The 26109-nt window shown below is 44.9% G+C and overlaps 3 protein-coding genes across 3 annotated transcripts in view; 2 read left to right on the top strand and 1 right to left on the bottom strand.

Annotated features, from left to right (window-relative positions):
* Positions 1-2293, top strand: part of LOC106612626 (D4, zinc and double PHD fingers family 1) — a 47093-nt gene extending 44800 nt beyond the window's left edge. Inside the window, exons 10-12 of the mRNA XM_014213966.2 lie at positions 168-280; positions 1755-1836; positions 2200-2293. Coding sequence (XP_014069441.2) covers positions 168-280; positions 1755-1836; positions 2200-2270 — 266 coding nt within the window. The 3' untranslated portion in view covers positions 2271-2293. The remainder of the gene's footprint in view (positions 1-167; positions 281-1754; positions 1837-2199) is intronic.
* Positions 2294-11517: 9224 nt separating this feature from the next.
* LOC106612734 (endonuclease domain-containing 1 protein) lies at positions 11518-13264 on the top strand. The gene is made up of 3 exons (XM_014214192.2): positions 11518-11955; positions 12201-12357; positions 12710-13264. Exons 1-3 carry the CDS (start codon positions 11659-11661, stop codon positions 13102-13104), a joined length of 849 nt encoding a protein of 282 aa, XP_014069667.2. The 5' UTR covers positions 11518-11658; the 3' UTR covers positions 13105-13264.
* On the bottom strand, positions 13253-18564 carry LOC106592294 (TRPM8 channel-associated factor homolog). Its single transcript, XM_014183620.2, is given in 8 exon segments — positions 13253-13997; positions 14182-14519; positions 14975-15211; positions 16107-16320; positions 16479-16573; positions 16829-17011; positions 17014-17819; positions 18087-18564. Coding segments are annotated over 7 exon segments (1896 nt in total). The 5' UTR covers positions 17600-17819; positions 18087-18564; the 3' UTR covers positions 13253-13754.
* Positions 18565-26109: the final 7545 nt, after the last annotated feature.

Raw genomic sequence — 26109 nt, 5'->3', positions numbered from 1 at the left:
CAGACAGACACTCCTATGGACTCTAGTTTTTTAGTTGGTTTTAAAAGAGTAATTATTGCACAGCCGTTATTATGTTTTAGAGTTATGGAAACACGCCTAACATGATGATGATGATGATAAGGAGTAACAGGAAGAGCGTGTGTGTGTGTCGTTCTCTGTGTCCCCAGGTCACCCGTCCTGCCTGCAGTTCACAGTCAACATGACGGCAGCAGTACGGACCTACCGCTGGCAGTGTATCGAGTGCAAGTCCTGCAGCTTGTGTGGCACCTCCGAGAATGACGTGAGCGCTACACGCACGCGTGCGCACACACACACAAGCACGCACGCGCAAACACACCCCTTCATACTCCCAAAACATCTATACTGAACAAAAATATAAACGCAACATGCAACAATTTCCAAGACTTTACTGAGTTACAGTTCATATAAGGAAATCAGTCAATTGAAAGGAATTCATTAGGTCCTAATCTATGGATTTCACATGACTGGGAATACTGATATGCATCTGTTGGTAACAGATACCATAAAAAAAGGTAGGGGGGTGGATCAGAAAATCACCATTTGCCTCATGCAGCGCGACACCTCTCCTTCGCATAGAGTTGATCAGGCTGTTGATTGTGGCCTGTGGAATGTTGTCCCACTCCTCTTCAATGGTTGTGTGAAGTTGCTGGATGTTGGCGGAACACGCTGTCGTACACAACGATCCAGAGCATCCCAAACATGCTTGTTGGGTGACAAGTCTGGTGAGTATGCAGGCCATGGAAGAACTGGGACATTTTCCAGGAATTGTGTACAGATCCTTGCGACATGGGGCTGTGCATTATCATGCTGAAACATGAGGTGATGGCGGCGGATGAATGGCACGACAATGGGCCTCAGGATCTCGTCACAGAAACTCTGTGCATTCAAATTGCCATCCATAAAATGCAATTCTGTCCGTAGCTTATGTCTGCCCATAGCGTCACCCCACTGCCGCCATGGGGCACTCTGTTCACAACATTGACATCAACAAACCGCTCATCAACACGACGCAATACACGTGGTCCGCGGATGTGAGGCCGGTTGGACGTACTGCCCCAAAAAACGACGTTGGAGGCGGCTTATGGTAGAAATGAAAATGTTATTCTCCGGCAACAGCTCTGGTCGACATTCCTGCATTCAACATGCCAATTGCTGTGGCATTGTGTTGTGACAAAACTGCACATTTTAGAGTGGCTTTTTTATTGTCCCCAGCACAAGGTGCACCTGTGTAATGATCATGCTGTTTAATCAGCTTCTTGATTTGCCACACCTGTCAGGTGGATGGATTATCTTGGCAAAGGAGAAATGCTCACTATCAGGGATGTAAACCAATTTGTGCAGAGAAATCAGCTTTTTGTGCGTATGGAACATTTCTGGGATCTTTTATTTCAGCTCATGAAACATGGGACCAACACTTTATATTTTTGTTTAGTGTATATCCCACTCTCCATTTACCCCAACACACGCTCGCCTGGACTCTCCTCCTCCAGTATGAGTAACACCCAGTGGCACCTGTTTTTACAACAGGGAATTCAATATTGGGGACAGATCAAAAGGGTAAAGTGAAGGTTAATACCACACTGAAAAATGGGTGCAAACGCGCAACGAATCTGGGCCTATGTGTGGTAGGTGTAGTGTGTTAATCTGGTTAAACATTACAGATACATATTTGCTCCTATATTTGATTGATAATGTCATAACATTATTTGTGTTTGTGTGTTTCCTTGTTCCAGGATCAGTTACTATTCTGTGATGACTGTGACAGAGGTTACCATATGTACTGCCTGAGCCCCCCTATGGCGGAGCCCCCAGAGGGTAGGTACACTACCGGATATGTGGAGGATATAGGCCTAGTGTAGTCCTATAGGATACAGTATAGTATACCTAGGCCGGCATATTGTCTATAATTGATGACCATGCAATGGCTGGGTTCATAATGTGACTTATACAGTTGGTGAATTATAAGGGGAAAGTGCATGTGCTGAATGCTTGTGTCATCAGCATGTCCACTTGACATGGCTAAGAGATTGCAAATCTCCCACGCTGTTCGACCATAGAACGTGGTGTTGCACTCGCAACAGTCAGCCAGTGTTCAATTCACAGTGTTCATTTAGTCTGCTAGGCTTAATCCTTGGGCTTTCCAGTAACCAGTGAACTTGTGAACTGTTGATCTTCCAGGGAGCTGGAGTTGCCATCTGTGTCTGCGGCAGCTTAAAGAGAAGGCCTCAGCCTACATCACCCTGACCTAATCTACCACGCCCCCCCCCACCCCCACCCCCTCCCAAACATGGCAACCGGACCAACTACAATGTGAGAAGACGCCCCCAACCCCCTGCAGTTCCTCTATGAAACGACAACAGTCCATCTCTCCTGTCGTCAGGTCTCCCCGCCCCAGCTGTTTTAACGTCAATGGAAGCACCTACTTCCCAGGGTGAACCATGCTCCATCCAGGTCTCCCCCAGCCTGTCCCTGCTGAGGCCCAGCCACCTGCCACTGGAGTCCCCTCCACCTCTGGCACCTCTGGCACCTCTGCCCAGGACGAACCACCTTCTACCCCAGCAGCATCAGGGAGAGCATCTGATCATCAAATGTCTAACTGGGCCCTCACCATCTGTCTCCGAAGAGCTGTTTATCAGCAGCCCATAAGGGCACTTTCTCCCCTGTGAAGGGTCCTTAGAGGAGCCCTAACGAGCATCAGCTGCCACTGTGGCCCTATACTCCCATAGTTCGGCCGTGGCCCTGGCAGTGGAGTACACACGGAGAGGGAGAGTCAGGCCGTAGTGACGCCTAGTCTCCTCGTTAGGTTTAAAGCAACTGCAGCCCCGCCCCCTTCCTCCCACATGGCGCCTCCACTCAAAGCCTTTGACGGTGAAGTACTCTGGGATTGATACCATCGCCCAGAGCTATTGTGGCTTGATGACATTTACAGAGGAGAGGGAGTGAAGAGGTTGTCACTCTGCCATCAGCCACTTAGATCAAATTGTGTGTCCAAAAAAAGAATGAATTGGAGCAAACGTTTTCCCCAACTATGAACTTCTTGTTACCTTCATTTCCTTCAAAAAAACCAACTGAAAAAGCCAACATGAGACTGCTATGACTTTGGTGGAGCTTGGTGTGTTTTGGCTGTGTGTGTAGCAAGAATGTAGGTATGTTTTAAGTGTGGACAATGCAGATTTTAATGTCTGGCCTTGTCAAAAATACAGGGCCCAAATATCATTTTTTTTTACTTTATTTGCATGGTGTTAACATTATAGTTTTTAAAGATATTTTAAGGATAAAATGTATTTAAGAAAGCACACTTAATTCGCAATAATGTGTTTGTGACCCATTTGGGTAAAGTTGAGTGTGTGTGTGTGTGTGTCCATCTGTATGTGTGTGTGTGTGTGTGTGTGTGTGTGTGTGTGTGAGGGTAAATGTGCCCTCCTAAAACTGCGTGGAAGTGAGAGCCAACCGTAGCCAACCAGGTGCTAGGCAGGACCTATGGCAGGGTCGGGGAGCAGGAAGGGGAGGGGCTTCTGATGATTCTGATTCCTAGAAACACCACCATGACTTACTGTATTATGTTTTCTGTTGGACCAAACGAATTCAAGCCAGCTTGCGCCGTTTCTCTCTTCCGAGCCCTTGTTTTTTCTCGAAGGATAACTCATTTTTGTGAAAAGTCATCAAAACTAGTAGAATGAGCGCTTTACTATCTGCAAGACTGCTTTGCGTGCTAGGACCTTGTAATATAATGTGCTTTCAAAGAGTAAGCTAAAAGCAGAGGACTTCTACTAACTGGGATGCCAGCATGTGTTTGTGAGCTTGCACTGAGACAAGTCTTTTTTTCAACCCAAAGTCCCCTCCCCCAGTGGCCTATCTGACTGGACTATTGCATCACGCTGCAACTTTGATTGGTCCAATGATTCCTCTTTCTAGAGCTTTAAGTTGGGAGGCATTTTGCTGTAAATAGATTGTCACTCTCTCCGTCTATCAAAAAGACTAATTGCAATTTCATAATTCACCGTCTCTCAGTGCACATCGAAATATGAACTAAAAAATACAATTTCTGTCTATTTTAATGCACTTAAAAGTGGTTATCATATTTGCCTCCATATTTGGAACGTCTCTACTCTTCAAATGTATGTGTTTATATTCTACTATGGTATGATCCAACACACACAGCCATGTTGGGGAAAAGGTTACTACCTGCGCTACCCAAAATGTATGTACCATAATTTTAGCCATGTGATACCAGAAATGATCTCGATTTCATATTTTGATATCTACTTTATTTATTTTTCTCTCAAATAACTAGGGATGTTTTTACCTCTTCTCTCTCAGAATTGTTCTCTTATTTGTTTTTGTTGATGTTTTTGTACTTCAAACATTTTGCACAGTGTGTTTGTTTGGCATGTGTGTGTACGTGTGTGTGTCTGTGTGTGTGTGTGTGTGTGAAAGAGAGAGAGAGAGGGGGGGAGAGAGAGACACACAGGCAGACTTAAAGGCGCTGTCTGTCAGTGGTTCTGTTCCAAATTACACCCTTTGCTCTTTGTAGTGCACTATTTTGAACAGTGGCCATAGGGCTCTGGTGGAAAAATAGTGCACCACATAGGGAATAGGGTCCCATTTGGGATGCACCCAGTGTCTCTTTAATCTAATAATGAGGTCATAGAAAAACAAACAAACAGTCAAAAGACGGTTATTATTTTTCAAACTTCCTCTCCATGACACAAGCTGCATGCCGATACATCCAAGACTACAGTTAACACTAGTGTACTGTGTTAGAATGGGTACTGCTGAGGCCTCAGTCCTTGCTACTGCGGTTGGCCCCGAGTGACAGTAGCCTGATCCCAGATCTGTTTGTGCTGTCGCATGACAATGACCCTTAGAGTTGGCAAGACATCACACAGATCTAGGATCGGCCAGAGTGACAGAATGTCATTGACTTTGGGGCCACTTGATTGTGATAAGTGCAACGTGTCATGATAGATTGTCTTTTGAGGAGTCTGTCCATTAAATGGACAATGTGAAAACCTTCACAACATTACTGTTTCATCCTTTTATTTAAGTTTCCCACCAATATCCAATCAGAGTTGTGTTCAGAGCCGGTACTGAGGTAATAGCCAGCGGATGACATGTGATTCTGTGTGGGTGAGGTGAACTGATATCAAAGTGTTTACTGATAATAAGCCTTTACTTCTGAATTTATTCCTGGCACTTATGAGGATGTGGTGGAGTCAAACTACTTTGATTGTACTCTCTGAGAGGATGCAGTTGCAGAAAGAGGGGTGACTCTAGCTCAGATATGACCTTTGACCCCCCCCCCAGAGACTGAGCTGAAAGATAGGTGGTCACCCAGTGATCTGTCCTGTTCCGTCTCAGCATCCTTCACTCCCTCCCCATCTTTAGATTGGGGGTGGGATTAGAAAGGAAAGTTTATTGGCCAGTCCTCAAACGAAGCAGGATTTTGGCCCTCTTGTAAATTATTGTGCTGTGATCTTGCTTGCACTTTTTATTACCCAAATAAGAAATTCCTGTGTGTGTGTGTGTGTGTGTGCACATTTTCCTTTCTTGTAACTGTCTGTTGGAAAAAAAGAAACACTGGATAAAATGAATTTGTTAGTATTTACCCTGATGGAGATCAAATCTTCCTGGACACGTGGGTTGTTTTTTCCTTCTCTACCTGGGAACGCTTTGAAATATTGACTGCAACTGCATAGCTGTCATTCATTCACTGTAAATTCATCTGTCTTTCTCGAGGCACCCAATTTTTCCAAATTTTTCTCTCCTGACTTCTTTTTTCATTTACAAACAATCATAAATAAAAGTTGTAAATCCTGAAAATGTCTGCTGTGGTGTGTGTCTGTGTGGAGCCTCTGAACACCCACCAATTCAGCAATGTTTGTGTATTTCTGAGGAAAACGTGAGAAGCTGAAAATTCATTCCATTATGTGTTAAGTGTCATAAATATGTTACTTACAATATAGATGGTTTGAAGCTTGGATCCATAAACCCACATGTGGGCACTTTTCTCCCCAAAATATAATGATCTACCAAAATATGATTGCATTACTTGAACCTCTTATGGCTTGAAAGTAAACAGGTTCTCTTTGAGCTACAATGTTTGTATGTGATATACTGGAGAATAGGCATCTATCATACTGTAGTCCTGGAGACCTGGCAAGTGAAACAAATCCTGAATTCCATTCTTCACCTTCCAGAAGCCAGAATCATCACTAGCGCACACTCTTTTCCTTGGGGAAAATGTGTAGATAAAAAATACATATATTCTTGGATACTGATTCTTCCATCCGTTCCTTGGCAAAATTCCCACTTCCACCTTATCCCAAATTCTGTAAATCCCTCCAACTCCCCACCCATCCAACAAACAGACTACTACTAGCCTATTCCCCTCTCTTCCTACCCACGTTATTCTGACCCCTTGTCTCCCTCTTCCATCTCTAAGGATGTCTGTGAAGCTTTTGTGTGTGTGTGTTTATAGTACTGTATGCATGTTTTGTGTTTGTGTGTATCTGTATGTGAAAGGGGGTGGGGGGGGGGGGGTGAGACTCCCAGCCAATTACCACATCTACCAGACAGGCTCAGACTGCCTCTGTGCCAGCCAATCAGAGAAGAGCTGCGCATAGCTGGGCCCAGGGTGGTTGCCATGGTAACTCTGGGGCTGTTTGCATGGTGGATGATGGAACAGTGATGGATTACAGTAATGGGGTGTGTGGAGGGAGGGAGGACTCATACATAAATATATTGGAAATGTATGAATACATCTTAAATGAATTGACGTTAGGAAAGAAGAGGGAAATGAAGGGGGTGCAATGGGGTATTGGGGGTGCCTAAAATGTAGGCTACCTATTTTATTCTGTCTGTCTGGTCTAAGGCTGATAAGGCTTAAAGAATAGTCTGGAATGCCATCTCACCTTTTGTCTCCTCAAGTCATTGGGACATTAGGAACTTAGACAGTGCTCTGAATGATTTACTCAGTCCAGCTATGGCCTACTGTAGGTCCAGCAGTAACCTAGCAGACAGGTAGATAGATGGGAATTTGTGGAAAGGGCTCAAGATTTGGAACACTCAAGCAGCTCAGTTGGTAGAGCATGGAGCTTGCAGCCCCAGGGTTGTGGGTTCGATTCCCACGGGGGACCAGTATGAAAAAAGTATTAAAATGTATGCACTCCCTACTGTAAGTTGCTCTGGATAAGCGCGTCTGCTAAATGACTAAAATGTAAAAAACTAAGCACAGTCAGTGGCCGGTACTGTCCTACACACTTAACTATACACACATTTTACTATACAGTATACATAACAATGGCTTGCAACTTACTAGGATAGCAGTACTTCTGAACAAAACATTGGCGTCCACACAGACAACTACTAAAGTAATAACCTGTCTGATCCATAAGCATTATTTACCCATAATCCTTGTGATTAGTGACAACAGGCAATTAAAAAAGGAATGGGCCAATCAATTGAGCGACCAGGATCAATGTCAATGTAGGCCTGTGAGTCACGAGTCACGAAAAGCCTATTCACATCCAGAAAGGCAGTCTTGACAAATTAACGACTGGGTTGTTAGAAACAGTTGTCATTATTAAGCTTTAATCGCGTTCACTTGTCATTCATGCTTTATAGCGGCAAATGAATGCCTGGCAAACATCAGCCCGTGTGTTCCGTGCGCTTGCTTTCCTGGAAAACCCGAATCCTCGAGACAATAAATCTACACTTTTGAGATGTAGCACATTTCAATTCTACAACAATGCCTAGTGGATAAATATGCGGGTAGAAATTGGTACTGGTATTGCCTGCATTCTGGAATGTTGTACCATGATGGGACACATAGCCAGGCCTCCCTAAACACCCCATACATCTGATACAAACCTGACATCTAGTGGCAGACTTTAAGAGCTGCACCAACCCCCATTACAATGTACTGTGTCTGTGTGAATGGAGCAACCAGACACAATATATGACAGCCAGTTACCGCTTTGAATGCAACATGGTGTGAATGATTTACATGAAAGATGTTGCGTTGGCACAGCCAAAGCAAAGTACTTACTATACATGAGAAATCTAAGACTGTACCGTATACCGTAAATCTGAATTAACAAGGTTATATTCAAATGATTTAAGTGTCTTCATACGGTTGTGGAAAAACCATGCCTGGTTAACTCCCTGGTTTTGATCTCTCTAATCTGATCTGCAGTATTTTCCCCTCGTGACTCTTGGGGTTCGTGGGCGGGTTCGTGGGTGAGCGCGTGTGCCAAGTGGGTGGGACCAGACCAGGAATCTAGCCAGGTTGACCCTTGCCTGGGAAACCAACATATGAGACTAGCGTTACACAACCAAGACTTAGCCATTGGCTTTGACTACTTCATCAAAGCTCTACCGTAAGATTGGGACCAGAAGGAGAAATGTATGTGTCATTTGTCTCAGCCTCCAGTATTTATGCTGCAGTAGTTTATGTGTCGGGGGGCTAGGGTCAGTCTGTTACATCTGGAGTATTTCTCTTGTCTTATCCGGTGTCCTGTGTGAATTTAAATATGCTCTCTCTAATTCTCTCTTTCTCTCTTTCTCTCGGAGGACCTGAGCCCTAGGACCATGCCTCAGGACTACCTGGTATGATGACTCCTTGCTGTCCCCAGTCCACCTGGCCGTGCTGCTGCTCCAGTTTCAACTGTTCTGCCTGCGGCTATGGAACCCTGACCTGTTCACCGGACGTGCTTGTTGCACCCTCGACAACTACTATGATTATTATTATTTGACCATGCTGGTCATTTATGAACATTTTAACATTTTAACATCTTGACCATGTTCTGTTATAATATCCACCCTGCACAGCCAGAAGAGGACTGGCCACCCCTCATAGCCTGGTTCCTCTCTAGGTTTCTTCCTAGGTTTTTGGCCTTTCTAGGGAGTTTTTCCTAGGGAGTTTTTCCTAGCCACCGTGCTTCTTTCACATGCTTTGCTTGCTGTTTGGGGTTTTAGGCTGGGTTTCTGTACAGCACTTTGAGATATCAGCTGATGTACGAAGGGCTATATAAAAATACATTTGATTTGATTTGATTTAGAAGTTTGACTGGTACTGTACGTTGCCATCTAATTTCTGATTTTCATTTCTCAGCTAAATAGTCAATTAATGGTACCCAGACGATCTGCACGGACTGTCTTGCACTGGCACAACACACTCAATAGACTTTATATACACACCATATACACACATAAAACCCTGACACATTCTCTCTCTCACACACACACACACACACACACACACACACACACACACACACACACACACACACACACACACACACACACCACACACACACAGAGCACACACAGAGCACACACAGAGCACACACAGAGCACAAACTCACATACACACACACTTTTACACTCATTTGCTGCTGCTAGCGTGCTCTTCATTTTATTCTTATTATTATCTATACTGAATGCCTAGTGTCACTTAACCCTACCTTCATGTACTTATTTATATCAAATACCTCTGTCCTCTTTTTTAAATGTATTAACTTATTTCACCTTTATTTAACCCGGTAGCCTAGTTGAGAACAAGTTCTCATTTGCAACTGCGACCTGGCCAAGATAAAGCAAAGCAGTGCAACAAACACATAGTCAATAATACAGTAGAACAAAAGAAAACAAAAAGTCTATATACAGAGAGAGCAAATGAGGTAAGATAAGGGAGTTAAGGCAGTAAATAGGCCATGGTGGCGAAGTAATTATAATATAGCAATTAAAACACTGGAATGGTAGATGTGCAGAAGATGAATGTGCAAGTAGGGATACTGGGGTGCAAAGGAGCAAGATAAATAAATAAATAAATACAGTATGGGGATGAGGTAGGTAGACAGATGGGCTGTTTACAGATGGGCTATGTACAGGTGCAGTGATCTGTGAGCTGCTCTGACAGCTGGTGCTTAAAGCTAGTGAGGGAGATATGAATCTCCAGCTTCAGAGATTTTTGCAGTTCGTTCCAGTCATTGGCAGCAGAGAACTGAAAGGAAAGACGACCAAAGGAGGAATTGTCTTTGGGGGTGACCAGTGAGATATACCTGCTGGAGCGCGTGATACGAGTGGGTGCTGCTATGGTGACCAGTGAGCTGAGATAAGGCGAGGCTTTACCTAGCAGAGACTTGTAGATAATCTGTAGCCAGTGGGTTTGGCGACGAGTATGAAGCGAGGGCCAACCAACGAGAGCGTACAGGTCGCAATGGTGGGTAGTGTGTGGGGCTTTGGTGACAAAACGGATGGCACTGTGATAGACTGCATCCAATTTGTTGAGTAGAGCGTTTGAGGCTATTTTATAGGTGACATCACCGAAGTCCAGGATCGGTAGGATGGTCAGTTTTACGAGGGTATGTTTGGCAGCATGAGTGAAGGTGTCATGCCCTGACCTTTGAGAGCAGTTTTATTTCTCTATTTGATTAGGTCAGGGTGTGATGTGGGGTGGGCATTCTATGTTGTCTGTTTCTTTGTTTTTGGCCGAGTGTGGTTCCTAATCAGAGGCAGCTGTCTATCGTTGTCTCTGATTGGGAATCATACTTAGGCAGCCTTTTCCCACCTGTGATTGTGGGATCTTGTTTTTGTGTAGCTGCCTGTGAGCAGCCCAGAACGCCACGTTCCATTTCCTTTCTGTATTGTTTTTGGTTTCACTTCGATTAAAGGATGTGGAATTCCATGCACGTTGCGCCTTGGCTTATTTACGACAGGGAGTTTGAAGATAGTGAGCGTGACAGAAGGATGCTTTGTTGCACATTGATCTGGTACTTCCTGTATATAACTCCATTCTTGTGTATTTGAATTTATTCCTTGTGTAGTTAAAAAAATATTATTATTTTTAAATTCTGCTTTGTTGGGAAAGGTTCGTAAGCAAGCATTTCACTGTAGTCAACACCAGTTGTATTCGGCGCATGTCATGAATACAATTAGATTTGTTGATATAGGTATTGATTGTTATTGTTCCTAGGGCAGACTGCTTGTGTTAAGACAGCTGCTTCCTGTATAGGAGGCATGACACCACAAGGACATCATACTGATGACTAACATGAACACATACTGTACTGTACTGTATACACCTTCCAATCACAAAACAGTATACACAAATCTCAGTGCCCAAATTCTGAGTACTGGGCTTCCTATTGGCGATCGGCGATCATTATATCAAACCAACTATATCCCTTGTATCTCACTCTGGAGAGACAGACGGCCTGACAGAGCAAGTCAGGTTCTCCTCACATCAACGTTCTCCTCCCCACCAATGAAATACAGCGAAAATACAGCATTACAAAAGTTGCAGATAAACAGAGTACACACAGCAAACGCATAACAGCTGGTCTATGTCACATACACACCACCTGAGAGAACCATGTACATTTGGATCTATCCAGTCCCTGTAACCTTCAAGTGTCAAGTGGGCAGAGATAGAGGAAATGAGAGTGTAACAAGTGGAAAAGCAGGTTAAAAGGGGCAGTGCTGGTTAAACGGGCTATACGTGTTCAACCATTGGGCCCTACTTCAGAGGCACAGCTTGGTGCAGGACAGGTGAGTGGATAGACACAGCTAGTCGTGACCAGAGAACACGAGGAGAAAGCAATCAGCTAGGAAGTAGGAACGTCCCATCCAATAATGTCGGTCCCAGTAGCTCTGTGTGTTCTCCTGGCTGGAACCCTGTCCCTCGTTGAGGGGGACGTGGTGGCCAACTTCGAGGACATCCCGGAGTGTGTTGAGTATTTCTACCAGGGGAAGGTACCGGGCTGGGGTGCTGCCACCCCCGGCGCTGCCCGCCTGTGCCAGCGCTTCTACAACAGGTACCACTTTGCCACGCTGTATGACACCAACCACCGCATTGCTGTGTATTCAGCCTACCGCTTCCAGCCCAGCAACGGAGGAGGCAGGGAGAAGCGCTGGTTTGTGGAGCCACAGGTGGGTCATGAGAACAGGGCAGATGTCTGTGGCTAGAAACAGACATGCCATAGGACAGTCTCCTCAACAACTCACATCAATAACTCTACGTTGGTGACCCAAATTCAAAAACGCAGATTGTCGCCAAAATGAATTGGGGAATTTTTTTTATTAGATGCCTAAAAAGTTGAGAAAGATCAATGATCTTTTATGTTTGAATTGCTCTGAAGCTTGGGGTTGTAACAGCAGTTTACTGTCCCTCCCAGCTCGTGAACCTTACGTGGGGTTCAGAGATGAAGGACGGGTACTGGCTGGGGAAAGATCACCCTGGGGTTTACCTGGGCGAGAGACAGGCACTCAATGAGGATTACACCCACTCTGGCTTCGACCGCGGCCATCTCAACCCCAATGGACACCATGCAGGTAGTCTACTCCACAATACCGGCTCTGCTTTGAACATATTTCATGCAACAACATTTCAATTCCAATGTTGTTAGGATTCTTAGAATTGTTTCTTAGTTCAGTGTGGACTACTGTGATGGTCAACTATTGAGCTGAAAGTTAAGTACAAGGTAAACCCAAGTTTATATACACAACCCAGCAAACACACAACGTTGCCTCAAAGTTGACTCCAAGTGGGCCTCAACATGCCATTGCTACTTTGTAACACTTACTATTTAATCTCATGACAAATTATTAAACCTACAGTATATTCCTCCTCTTTCTCTCTCCTTCTTAATCTCACACGGTCACCCCCCTTCCTTTCCTCCCCAAGTCCCCAGTCGTAACGCCACCTTCACCCTGACCAACGTGGTGCCCCAGAACCCCAAGCTCAACCAGAACGCCTGGGTCCGCCACGAGTCCCAGCTCACCGACCTGTTCAAGGCCCGGTGCACCCAGGCCTACGTGCTGGTGGGCGCCATCCCCTCCACAGACAACTGGATTGTCAAGGACAACGTCCGGCGCGTCAATATCCCAGAGTACATCTGGAACGCCTACTGCTGTGTGGACAACAATGGTGAGCCTGTCCGTAGCGGTGGCGCCACCGCCCTCAACACCGAGCAGAACCGAGTGGACCAGCGCTCACTGCTGGAGCTCAACGGTTTCCTGCAGCAGTACTCCAACGCACCAGTAGGGGAGTTGTTTCACAACAACTGCCAGGTGCACTGAGACACTGAGTAGTATCTCCCACTCATGGGTTTCTAATCATGATTTGACAGTGGCAACGTGAGCTAAAACTTCAGTTCACATATCAGTATCAGTCTTTCAGCCTGTGAAAATGACATCATGAACTACAGTGGATAAATAAAGAACTATGTTTGGAGAGATACATCTTTTATTATTCTTTATATATGCTTTCTAGGAATAAGTGAGAATAATATAAAGTATATAACAAGAGGTACATTTCTTTAGCTTTGTATACAGTATCAAAACACATGAGACTTCAGAATAAGGTGCTTTACTGTGCACGTAACTACATTTGAAATGAAAGTCCCTGTAAAACATCCAACTTATTATAAATAAGGCACTTGCAAGGACTCTTCTGAAGTGCACTAGAATATACAACTGCATTTATAGCCAACAATAGACCCCCAAACTCCTCAGCCAGCCCTTCGTGATGACTTCAAAAACCATTACAATGATTTATTTCTTTGCACAGCAGACACAACCATGATTCTTGCAGTAGCATATCTACACCAGGCCAGCAAACTCGTAGTCACCACTCCTTTACCTTAACCCGTCACCAAACGGTACCTACCCTTCACCAGCAATCCCTGACCTGTGAGCCCCCAATATAAGGGGGTGACCTCCTCTATAGTTCAGCCATACTGGGTCATAGGGTGGTCGCTCCACACTGGCATGTTAGAGAGCTTTTCCTCTGTAGCGGGCTCAATGGGCCAGCCCCAGGCCTTGAAGAAGGGAGCCAGGTTCCTATTGACCGTAAGGGAGAAGGTCTCAGCATACAGGTTCATCTTTCCCTGGTTGTCCTTGGGTACGTTCTGCATGGTGTGGTAGGCAGCAAACACCTTCTTGAAGGCGTCCCAGCCAAACTGGTCCTGGAGCTGGTGGGAAGGAGGACGACAAAGAGAAACTGCTTACACAAACTCAACCCGAGATAAAGTCACTTTTTTTAAGCATCTATATTTTCCTATCGGTCTTTCACAAGCACTAACTGTAGGGTTTGTGCACAACATACTCTGCAGCAGGGCGTACTACACAGTATACATCACTAGAATCTCCTGTCACCTGCATGTAGGTCTCCAGTGCCACCCACACGACCCAGCTGGTCAGATTCCTGCCCCCTTTAGCGTACTCCTCGACACGTCTCTGTCGGTTGGCCAGCACCAGGCTGGGGTGGGCCTGATCCCGTTTCACCCCCAACACCTCCTCGTGCACGTACACGGACCACAGGTTACACGTGCACTCAGTGGTGTGCGAGGGGAACTCCCAGACTCCTCTTTGCTGGTTGTGGCCCAGCTCGTGGATTGCTCCCCACAGGCCCGAGCTGCGGGCTGCCTCAGGGTTCACCAGGTCTGGGGCGGAGGAGGATTGTATCATGATAGGGTAGCCTGCATGCATGAATCCTGTGGGTGGGGGGAGAGGGTCAGCTCAATGTCTGGATACTTGCAGGGCAGAGGTTGTGCAGTCCACTCCAGTATACTCTTTAAAAAAATGGTTCTATATAGGGTTCTATATTGAAGCAAAAATGGTTCTACCTGGAACCAAAAGGGTTCTCCTATGAGGACAGCCGAAGAACCCTTTTTGGTTCTAGATAGAAGCTCTTTTTCTAAGAGTGTAGGTCACTCTTGCGTACCACACGTTTTCTACAGCACAACAACTCGCTCCCTTAGAAACTGTATAGGGACTGTTCTACCTGACACAAAATACATTTTTGAAATATTTGGGTCAATGTCTTTTCAGATAATCTCTCTTTTTCCTGTTCATATCCAGCAATTCCACAATCCCTAGTCCCCTACCATAGTCAATTCCAGTCATGACAGTTTGTCCATGCTAAGAAATAAGAGGAACAGACGCTGACCATGGGAAATCTGGACGTCGGCCACAAAGCGCTCCTTGCGGGGCAACTTGGCGGGGATGGAGGCCAGGTCAGCTACCCCCCTCATGATGTCATCCCAGAGAGCTGCCACCAGGTCAGGCCGGTCCAGACCTCGGACCACGTCAGAGTGGACGGTCAGGATGACGTTCTCAAACTCCATCTCTGCCCAGGGGGAAGGGGCGGTCCGCAGAACTGCCCAGTCTGCAAGTGTGGTCATGCCTAGAGAGGAGAGAGGCAAGGGTTGGAGGAAAATCCTGGATCATTTCACTGAATTTATTATTTTCACAAAGTGTTATGACTAGGCTGTGCACATCTTCATAATCAATCATGAAATCCATCGGCCTAGCATAGGTGAGCAACATACATTAAATGGCCTTCAAGATGAATATTACCAGACAAACATTTGGTACAGTGTGATTTCCTACCACAATGATGAGTAGCACATTGAAAATCAATTCTCATAACAGCAGGGAGTTCAGTTTTAGTAACATAGCTGCAATTACACAGTATCTGAGAGCATCGCTGTTCTAAGCGTAGTGTATCTCTGTATTCTACAGATGTTTCACGTAGAACAAAGGCTCTGTCATTTCCTCTTTAATCTGTGGCAGCCGTCATCATCGTACATTCAAAATGGCAACAGCGAGCAGGAAGCAACTCAATTATGTATTAGGAATACATGAATAGCAGATCAGAATACATGAATACAACTCTGGGAAATACATTTTTAAAAAAGAGGTGAAAAGATACATTTTGCCTGGATGAAGTCAAAAGGCTCCCAGACAGAGATATTGTAAATGAGTAAATGAGGGGGCTGGATGAAGTAATGTACTTTGTTCTCTTTATGGTGTATGTACTTTGTATTATCTTTTATTCACCTGTTATTTATCTAGGTTAGTCTCATTGAAATACCCTCTCTGTAACACTTTCTATGAGGCACGCACATATAATAATGGCACACTTGGCGCATTATAACACTTGCTATTAGCCGTGGTGAGTTATAACAACTCATAGTTGTAACACCCTTGTAATACATCACTTGGCTGCATTATAAGACTACAGTGTAAAATGCGTCATAGAGCCCCACCTCCCTCCCTCTCCCACCCACCCAACTTACCAGTCTTGTAGTAGGGGGCCGGCACAGCCCCCTGAATGATGACCTCCACCCCCTCCACTTGGGTCTGAGGAGGGGCGATGAGATAGAGGAGACCGCCCCACAGGTTCCACACCTGCATCTTCTCGGAGTCTATGGGGAAGCGCTCATGAACCACTGGCGCTCGCCTCAGCTCGTTCGAATTCCCAATGTTGTCAGTCTGACAGCCTATCTGGACCTGATGGTAACCGGGGCATCAGTCAGTCAATCAATCAATCAATCCACAAAATTATTTTGCATCAACATCTAAAGGGCTTGATCTCAAAACAAATAAAACATTATTTGATTCAATAGACTTTAGAATGATAAGACATAACAAAAAGCAGTAATGGATACCTTCCAGCCCTGGTTGACGATTTGTGGTGGCATGGCCATGTACGTCCTCATCCCAGGGGAAAGGTACAGACCAGTGCTGAGCCACTCCTCTCCTCCTAAGACAATGTTCAGCAGTGGTTATATTCAAACACAACTGTATAGAATAATATTGAGTGTATGGTTAGAAACATGTATTCCCACACTAACCAATTGGCTTGCACATAAGCAGAGTAGCTAAGGCGAAAGGTATTTTCTTGCACCCGTTTTAGCTAAGCCATTACTCCTGGTGTTTCATATTGCTTCCCAAGACTAAACCATCTCCATTAGACCCATGATCCTCCATTTTAGAGTGCAAATGAGAGCTAACTGACCTGCTGTATTGCAGTTGATCCTAACCCTGGCATTGGACAAGGCAGGCATCATGGGCTGGTCCTTGATCAGGTAAGGCAGTAGGGCGTCTGGATCCTGGCACACCTTGTACACCTCCGCTCCAACATTGAGCAGCAGGTGGTCCTTGGCGCTTATCACCGGGCAGCTGTGGCACACCTGGGGAGGCCCGTCTCCTTCAGCACGTCAGTGAGCATGGCCACCACCGAGGTGTACGAGGCACAGTCGTGCGCCCGCATGTGCAGGTAATTGGCGCAGTCGTTGCCAAGCTTCTTCAGACCCGCCTCCTCATGCTCCGTCAGCGTCTCGCCCTGGGTCACGTGGCTGGCAAAGCGGCGCAGCAGGTGGCGGAAGTGGAAGCTCTCGGAGCAGGTCTGACCCGGGACTGGTGCCTTGTAGCAGCCTGCGTCCAGAGTGTTCGCCATCAGGCTGAGGCCCATCTTGTTGAGGATGTGGTTGCCTGCGTACTCTGTCATGGTGTTGTGGCCCGGATTTGTCTGGGCCCAGTACCAGGCGTGGCCCCCGATCAGCAGACCCCCGCCCTCGGCCACAAAGTCCTGGATTTCATCGGCCTGGGCGTCGCTGTAGGAGGTGCAGACGTGAGCGCTAAGCTCCTTCCTGAAGCCGCTCTTCTCACAGGGCAGGCCCGACTTGCTCAGCAGGGTGTGGGCGGAGCCAAGCTGGGGCACGACGCCTACCAAGCCGTTACGGCCCTCGTCTAACCAGCGCACGGCATTGAGCATGAAGGGGGACATCTGCTCTCGGCCCAAGTATCCCTCGTGGGTGATCACGATGACTCGGCCCTGGCCGTAGTATGCCCCGGCCAGAAAGGCCCTGCCGTCCTTTGTGGTGCCGATGGGGAATGCGAGAGGGCCGTGTACCAGCACCTCTGAGAAAATATACTCGCCCAGGATATCAAACTCAGTCACGCCCTCCAGCAGGAACTCCAGGTCATCCTTGAAGTCCTTGCCTATCCTAGGGAAAAAGAGAGTGAAAGGGTAGGTATGATTTGACAAGAGAACTTAAGACACATAAAAATTCCTCAAATAACCCCTTTTTTTAAACATTTATTTAACCAGGTGATTTCTGGAGTTAAATAAAAACCCTTTTTATTTTCTTCACACCTGGTTCTAGGAGGTGATGAGGCACAAAATAACACCATGTACACATTTCCGTTTTACTACAGTATCTCTATATTAATATGCCACCTTCTCTTCTCTCTATGAAGTCCCCAATACTTACGCCACAGCCAGCCAGTTGGAAGGGATCTGTGGAGGCACAGGGAGAGTACCCAGCTCCCCAAGGTGCTCCGAGAAGTAGATGCCAGCCACGCTGGAAACCTTGTTCCCAGGGAAACCCAGCAGGGTGTTCTGTTTGGGGTGTTCCTCCGCCCAGCTACACGCCTGACCAGCAATCAGCAGCCCGCCCCCCACCTTCAGGAACCCCACCAGCTCCTTCACCTCTGGTCCCACGCAGTACGCATCTGTCACATACACTCCCAGGCCCTCGCAGAAGCCCCCCACCTTGGGTTGGAGACTGGAGTGGCTGAGGTTGTCGGCTAAGGCCTTACAGCTCTGGTGGACGCCCACGGTAGTGCTGTCACAGGAGGAGCCTGTCAGCCAGGTTAGGGCATTCTCCACTAGGGTAGGAAAGGCGGTGAGGTAGCCCTCGTGGCCCAGCACCACCACACGGCCTCGGCCGTGAATGAGGCAGCCATCAGGACCTGGCCACAGGCGTTCATGGCCAGTGGGAAGGCTTGGTCGCCGAATCAGAACTAAGTTGCTGGGTATGTTTGGTCCGCTGAGGGTCCAGCTCCTTGACCCCCCCTCATCAGGGCAGTGTAGGCCTCCTCACGGGACATGTTGGTTTGGGTCATGGCTTAGTCAGTAGGCTGACAATCCTGTAGGTGGTGGAGAAGAAAAAGGATTTTAAAAGACAGATATGTATTAAACAGTATAAGTACTGGAGGCTGACAGTCCATGTACATGCATTTAACTCTTTAAACTGTTGCTATGACAAAAACAAGTTTCTGAATTTTACGTTGCGGTAATCTCTACAACAAAAGTATCATAAATAGTTCAGAACAAACGAAGGCATCTGTAAAACCTACCTAGATACAAAGGAAAACCAACCGCTGAAGATCAGAATCAAGAGGAAAATGGAGTTCAGAGCAGCAAGCTGTGTTACTTTCCACTTAGCATAACAGTCTGATTGAAGGGAATAAAGAGATCATCATATCAGCAAACCAAGCGAAAGGATAGGGGAGGGGTGTGTGTGTGGCCAATGACCGGCAACTGTGACCTGAGCAGACAAGGCGGGGCAGGGGAAAGGGAGGCATCTGTCAACAGTGAGTCTGTATGAATAGCTTATAGCGTGCTCACATGGGTGGAGTCCGTCAGATACCAGAAGGGTTGCCTAATGCTTATTTGTTTTATTTATTGCAAAAATAACAACAATAATGTTAATAAAACAGTTATGATCGGAATTACAAGAATAAGCATAATGCCATTTAACATCATCAAAGGTAAACTTAGGGAATTCTGGAGATTTTATACACAACCATTCATGAATTTCAAGCCATAGTTTACTAGAATGGCGGCATGAAAAAATAAATGCTCTATAGATTCTGAATCAGAGGAACAAAAAAAACAAGGCATTTTGTCAAAATGTAATATTTTGTGCAAGAAATCATTAATCATATGTAAGAAAATATTCAAAAATTGGTTTCTTTAACTTTTGGGATAACTGGACAATTAAGGTAAAAGGTAGTCGTTTTTAACCATAGCATGGTTTGGTCACTTCCATAGCAATATATTGAATTATAATCACCAAAAATGACTTAATTAACTCCCAATCGTATCCACTTATTGTTGAATATTTTATCCAAATGGTTCAAGTCATTCATTTGTAAACTTAGAAAAGAGGGAACAACCTCATAATATAACAAAGTGTTCTTAATAAGTCCAAGTAAAGGAAGTGGAATTACTTTGCAAACCTTAAATATATTCTCTCTGACTAATATTAACCTGAAATTTACCAATGAACTCATCAAACGGCAGAAACTCCCCAGTGTTGTCTAACAAATCACATACCCTTGTCAAACCAAAGGCCTTTGAAAATGGATTTCCTATTCATTTTAAATGACTCTATTATTCCAAATCAATGTTTTGTGGAGGGAAAAATTGTGCGTGAATATCATTTTCCAGGCAAATACAATTTGCTGGTGAAACTTTGACAAATTCACAGGTAATTTTGTAGGGTCAAAGTCACATTTCATTAGGAATTCTCAAGTCCACCAAGTTTATTAAATTGACTGTTAGGGATATGATACCACATAGAAATAGGATTAGACAGACATAAATTCAACCATTTCATTCTAAAAGTACCCACTAACGACTAAAAATCAATAGCCTGTTAACCTCCACGATCTTGTCTTTCACAAATTGAGATTTCTGAATATAACGTGTTGTATTCCTCCAAACAAATCTAAATATTACAGAATTGACTTTAAAAAAAAAAATGTATTAGAAGAAAGAAAAAGGGACTGACTTGGGTATATGATTCTAGATAAACAATCAGTCTTGGACAAAATAATGCAACCCAAAATTGAGATATCGCGTTGCAGCCACTGACTTAATGAAACTCTTATGGAATTAATCCTATTATCGCTGTTTAAAGAGTCTCTATCTGAAACGTTTGGCATAGACATGGGCTAGTAACTTATAGCCAGTTGCCAACAATGTAATTGGTGTCCAGGTAAAAAGAGTCCTTTGGTTTGGGAATAAGAACTATTAGTCCCTGTCTCAAAGAAGGGGGTAAGATAGCATTAGCAATACCCTCTTTGTAGACCGAAAGCAATAACTCTCTAATATCAAGCCAGAAATGTCAATAGAATTCAGGAGTCAGACCATCCGGTGCAGGAGATTTACCTATAGGCATTTGTTTAATGGCTTGGTCCAACTCAGTCATATCTATATCAGAATCACAGTTTCTTAAACCTTTCTTCTATAGGCTTAACAGAGTTATTAATTGAAACCAAAGAAAAGGAATCCAAGTCGCCTTCCGAAAGATGAGATTGATACAGCGTACTGTAGAAAGAGTGTATTTTCTTATTAATCACTTCAAGATCATCAGATAGTGTCATTTACATAAATGGATGAAATACTATTCCTAGCCTGTGGTTTCTCTCAATCGGATGAAGGCACCTTGTGCCTTATCGTTGTATATGTCGTCCAGTTCACATTGGCATTTAGCAAGGTTGGCTTTTTCATCTTCATTTAAATCAAGTTTATTGCTCAGCCTGTTAATATCAACAATAATAATATCTGCTTGGAGAATCTTTTCCGAGCTAGCATTTTACCAGTAGTGACGGCAAGACATCAAATTCTGAATTTAATAATGTCCCATTTGATAGTAGAAGAAAGTGCAGAATCGAGACAGGTCTCTCTGATAAGAGTTCTAGACTGTAAACAAAATGAGTCATTCTTTAAAAGAAGAGTTACATTTCCAGTATGCTTTAGAAAATCTTGTATTTATCGAAACAAAAGGAAAGAATAATGGAACAATGGTCTGTCAGAGTACCTGAGGAAATACTACATTCACCGACAAGATGCATAAGACTGGAAGATACCAACCAATAATCAATTGTAGATTTGAATTGTCTGTAGCTAGTTGTAGAGTTAAACCAAGAAAAGTTGGATTCTGAGAATGCCAAATATTGGAAAGTTGAAAGTTGGAGAACAAATGAAGAGTTATTAAGTTACTGCAACAATATGTCACGATTCTCTAAGACAGAACCCAGAAGCAGACCAGGACAAGGTGAGTAAAATGAAGGTGAGTATTTATTGGTAGTCTTGATGTGTAAATTGAATAATCCAGGAGACGGAGCGGCAGCGGAGGTGAGTTGATGAGAGTGAATAGGTTGATCAAATGATGTCACTGAATCCACCGACGGCCAGGCATGGGAGTTGAATGTTCCGGGAGAATGATTGTAGACAGTAAACGGGAGTGAGTAACCGGCAACAACTACAGAATAACAAAACAAACTCAGGAAACATGAGGCTGATACGCTGGCACAACATACTGTTCGTTGCTAACGATCCGGCAGGGAATGGATGTCAGGTCAGCGGGTAATCAAAGGTTCTCCCGCCTAGCTTCGTCGCCTGGCAACCAGAGAGGGTGCGTTCAGGAACCTCAGACAAAAGACTCCAAAACAAAAAAAAGTCAGCTCAGGCAGAAAACAGACTCAGAAAGCGGGATTCCTGACACAATAGGCTGAATGCTTGGTGGGATACCTATCCATCCAGTCAACAGGAACAACATGATCACCTCCAACAATAATGATATCTGTTGAATATTTGTTTTTCAACTCAGTTAAGACTTTACTAGATATTAGAATATACTTTTTTTTACTGTATGTTATAACCATACATATTTACCAATATGTAACGTGACCCTTTATATTCAAAAACAATAGATATCCAGTGACCCTCATCATCACACCTGCTTTCTCAAACTGTACCTGGAAAACGTCTGAAAAGTATTGCCACACCAGCAGAATGAGATGAGTCATGGCTAAAAATGATCTTGTCACCACATTTTAAGTCAGCATCTGAGGAATGTGTCTCTAGAAATAAAAAACAATTGGCCTTTAATGAATCTTTACAAAAACTAAAAATTGCCTTGCGTTTTATATTGTTACGTAAACCCTTGGTGTTCAAGGATAAATTCGGAAAGATAAATATTGAAGAGTATCCTAGAAAAATAGTTAAATAAACAGGGACCCTGAACAATATTAAAGTAGCATATGCCCATCAAAATTAACTTGACGAACAGTAACGACCATACAAAGGAAAATAAATTGATAGATCGTGTAATAACACATCTTATATCAATAGTTTACATCTTCAATTAAACTCTCAAACTTTAAATAAATACATATCTGAAGGCTAATCAAGCCATATTAAAAATAAATGGAGATGTACTTACATAATATCGATCTTGAAACAAAATGACGAACAAAAACACATTTAGTATGCTTACGTTGGTTAATGCTCACATCCAAAACTCGCCACTGCAAACATTACCGCCCTACGCAATATCACCTATATGCCGTGTTCAGATAAACGATTGAATGAATAAACTCACCAGTTGAAAAAGTATACGGCTTCAACTCGTAAAGCGTGAATCAGTCAGTCACGTGCCTCCACCCTGCGGCGGTCAATGACAGCAAACCCCTGGTGAAAGATCCTGCGGCGGTCAATGACAGCAACACCCTGGTGAAAGAATGCTTTTACCACCTGCGTCTCTCCTCATCGACTTGTGGCCACAGCTTCCACCGGCATCCCTGTCGCGCTTGCTCAATTCTTCTGCAAAGCGCATGCCTTTCTCCCTGCAGATCGGCGCCAGCTTCGCAGCTCTCCAAACCTCGTCTCTCACGTTCCTCAACCGCTCAACGCAAATGTAGTAGAGTGATGTTGTTCCCCTAGATTATACACCAAGTTGCGCACAAGGACAGTTCAAGTAGACCAGGTCAAGAGGGGATGTTAATAAGTTAATAATAATTCAATGTGTTTTCTTTATTTAATTACAGCAGCATAGTTAATGTTATTTTTCGGTGTACAAACATTTTTTGATATCTATATTGTAAATACACCTAATTGTAAAAGTTTGTATATTTTGGTTTGGTCCATCGCGGGTTATCCGTACTTAGTACCATTTTATCGTTCTCTTTTGCCGGACCTTCAACTAGCAAGGTGCCCGAGAGCTGTGACTGCACCGAGGGCTAACATATTGTGTGTTGTCTCTTCGTGTGCAGGTCGAATACAAATGATTCTACCATCAGCATTCCAGTTGTGGCAGTGTCCTAAATAAAAATACACAACGCAGAACGAACCACGCTACAAACTGGTGCCGTGACCTGCCGACTGGTCAGCTCAAGCCGATCCCGGGAGCTGTGCATGTGGCTGAGGCGCACGACCTGCGCATGCGCATTTGTTGATGGTTTGCTGTAAGCTAATATATACTGTAAACAGTGAATGTGAGTGTAGCATACTCATTAGATACAGGTATTCGTGCTTATTTGTATGTTTTTGATGAATTTGTTTATTGCAATTTTTTTTTGTATTTGAATGCAGTAAGTTACATTGTATTTTAGTGCTCTGTTGAGCCATGGAAGACTCTCAAGTCCACAAATTTAGTTATGCTGGGGATTTTAGTGTGGGTAGAGGGAGGGGTGTCCTTGCATTTACACCACTTGTACAGTCAGCTCCTGGGAGTAGAGCGTTTGCTAGTCCTGAGTTTGCAAGCGCTGGGAGGGGTAGGCTGTTTGTTCCACCTGACCAGGGTATCCCACCTCTGTCTTTTGATGTACCATCATCCACAGTCCTCAGTGATAATGGGACGCCTCCGAGTCAGCTTAGTGACATTATTAAGCAGATTGGTTCAGAGATAGGTGAATCTATCAGAGCGAGTTTACTGCAGTCTGGGGTTTCAAGTCTTTCTCCTGCCTGTCCCCTCACCAACCCCAGCAGTTTCCCCTGCCTGAGCAGTGTGGGTCAACCTTTATTGATGCGTCCAAGCTGAATCTGGTTGTGAAGTCCGATGTTAGTCCTCCACCTTTCTTTAGGGGTGATGGCTCAGATAAGTACTCTGTCCTGGAGTGGGAGGAGTTAATGGGAGTCTACTTAGAGAAGAGGGGTTACACTGGGTCTGAGAATGTTGGGGAGGTGATGTCTAGGCTCATGGGGAGGGCACGGGATGCGACCAAAGTCTGGATGCGTAACAACCCTGTTGTCACAGATGTTAAGGCGGTGTTCAGTGTTCTCAAGCAACACTTTGGGGATACTGTCTGCTCAGGTATGCCATTAGCTGATTTCTATTCAATCAAACCATATGCTAATGAGGGTCAAATTGATTTCTGGATTAGGCTTAACAAAGCTGCAGAGGCAGCCAAACAGTACCTTGTGAGTGAGGGCAGGACCCTACCCAATGAGTGCTCAGAGTTGGCAGTCATGTTTGTACGCAACTGTCCTGATAAAGAGTTGGCCCAAGTGTTCAAGAGTAAACCCCTTCGTGACTGGACAGCCAGTGAGGTACACAATCAGTTGGATGAACTGTTAAGGGAACGTAAAGCATGTAGGACACAACTTTCACAGCAGGTGGCTGCCGTCTTTGACTCCCCCCAGGAGGGAGTGGGTCCTGTGAACAGACCTAAGGTGTCATCCTTTTCTCAATGTGGCCGTGAACCAGACCAGGCACCATCTATATCTGAGGGTGAGACATTAGAGAAGGTTTTGACTTTGTTAGAGAAGGCTCTGGTCAGCAATACTCAGTCTGTGAACAGAGGGCCCCGTAAACAGTTCCACAAACGTCAGCGTGAGTGCGCCCGTCTGTGGAAGCACTAATCACTGGACCAAAGCTCACTGTCAGATGCACCAGCTGTGCTTCAAGTGCTTCTCTCCAGGCCACATGAGCTTTGACTGTAGTGAGGCTGGGCAGCGACAGAGTGGACAGACTGGCAGGTCTCAGGAAAACTAGAATGCCTCCATTCTGAGGAGGGCAATGTGGGGCAGTCTTGTTTTTCCTCCACTGATGATGATATCGAATCTGTTTATTCTTACTTTTGTGAGTCAGTACCCAAGAACAACACAGTCATTTTTCAGAACACAATGAGAATTACTCAGAATGACAGTTTGTTTTACACCTCTGTGCTAGTACAGGATAAAGTTGAGCTGAAGGGGATGTTAGATAGTGGGTCCATGGCTACTACTCTGCGCGCAGATATTGTACCTCGGTTGAGGGAGGCAGGAGTGGTAGAGGGGAACTTTCTAGCTCCTTCAGATATCATCCTGGTGGGTTGTGGTGGGAAGCAAACTAGCCCAGTGGGCATGTGTGATTTAAAAATTCAGCTTTATGGCTTCAGCTATGCAGTCCCAGTGCTTATTGTAGATGGGCAGGTTGATGAACTCATTGTGGGCACTAATGTGTTGAAGTCTTTGATTAGACAGTTCAAATCAAATGACAGCTACTGGCGGGTGGTGGGTACACCAGGTTCCTCTAGCCAGTGCGATGACAGCCACTTCCTGCGTCTCCTGTCAAATCTGGAGAGATGGAGAGAAGACTCCATCCCAGATAAAGTAGGCACCATTAAGTTGAAGAGAGCAGTAACGCTCCAACCCATGAGTGAGCATCTGGTGTGGGGCCGCCTACCCCCAAAGACAAAACTCTCTGTGGGCAGTACTGTTGTTGTCGAGCCCAGCACGTC

This window comes from Salmo salar, chromosome ssa09 (genome assembly GCF_905237065.1).
Source record: "Salmo salar chromosome ssa09, Ssal_v3.1, whole genome shotgun sequence".
NCBI lineage: Eukaryota > Metazoa > Chordata > Actinopteri > Salmoniformes > Salmonidae > Salmo > Salmo salar.
The sequence above is the reverse complement of the archived record's forward strand: the minus strand, read 5'-3'. Positions and strand labels throughout refer to the sequence as shown.

What these genes read in the sequence shown, in the direction of transcription:
- LOC106612734 (XM_014214192.2), top strand. Translation starts at nt 11,659, where the DNA reads ATGTCGGTCCCAGTAGCTCTGTGTGTTCTCCTGGCTGGAACCCTGTCC. An exon ending in GCTGGTTTGTGGAGCCACAG is followed by an intron (nt 11,956 to 12,200) that starts GTGGGTCATGAG and finishes TGTCCCTCCCAG; the next exon opens with CTCGTGAACCTTACGTGGGG. An exon ending in CCCCAATGGACACCATGCAG is followed by an intron (nt 12,358 to 12,709) that starts GTAGTCTACTCC and finishes TTCCTCCCCAAG; the next exon opens with TCCCCAGTCGTAACGCCACC.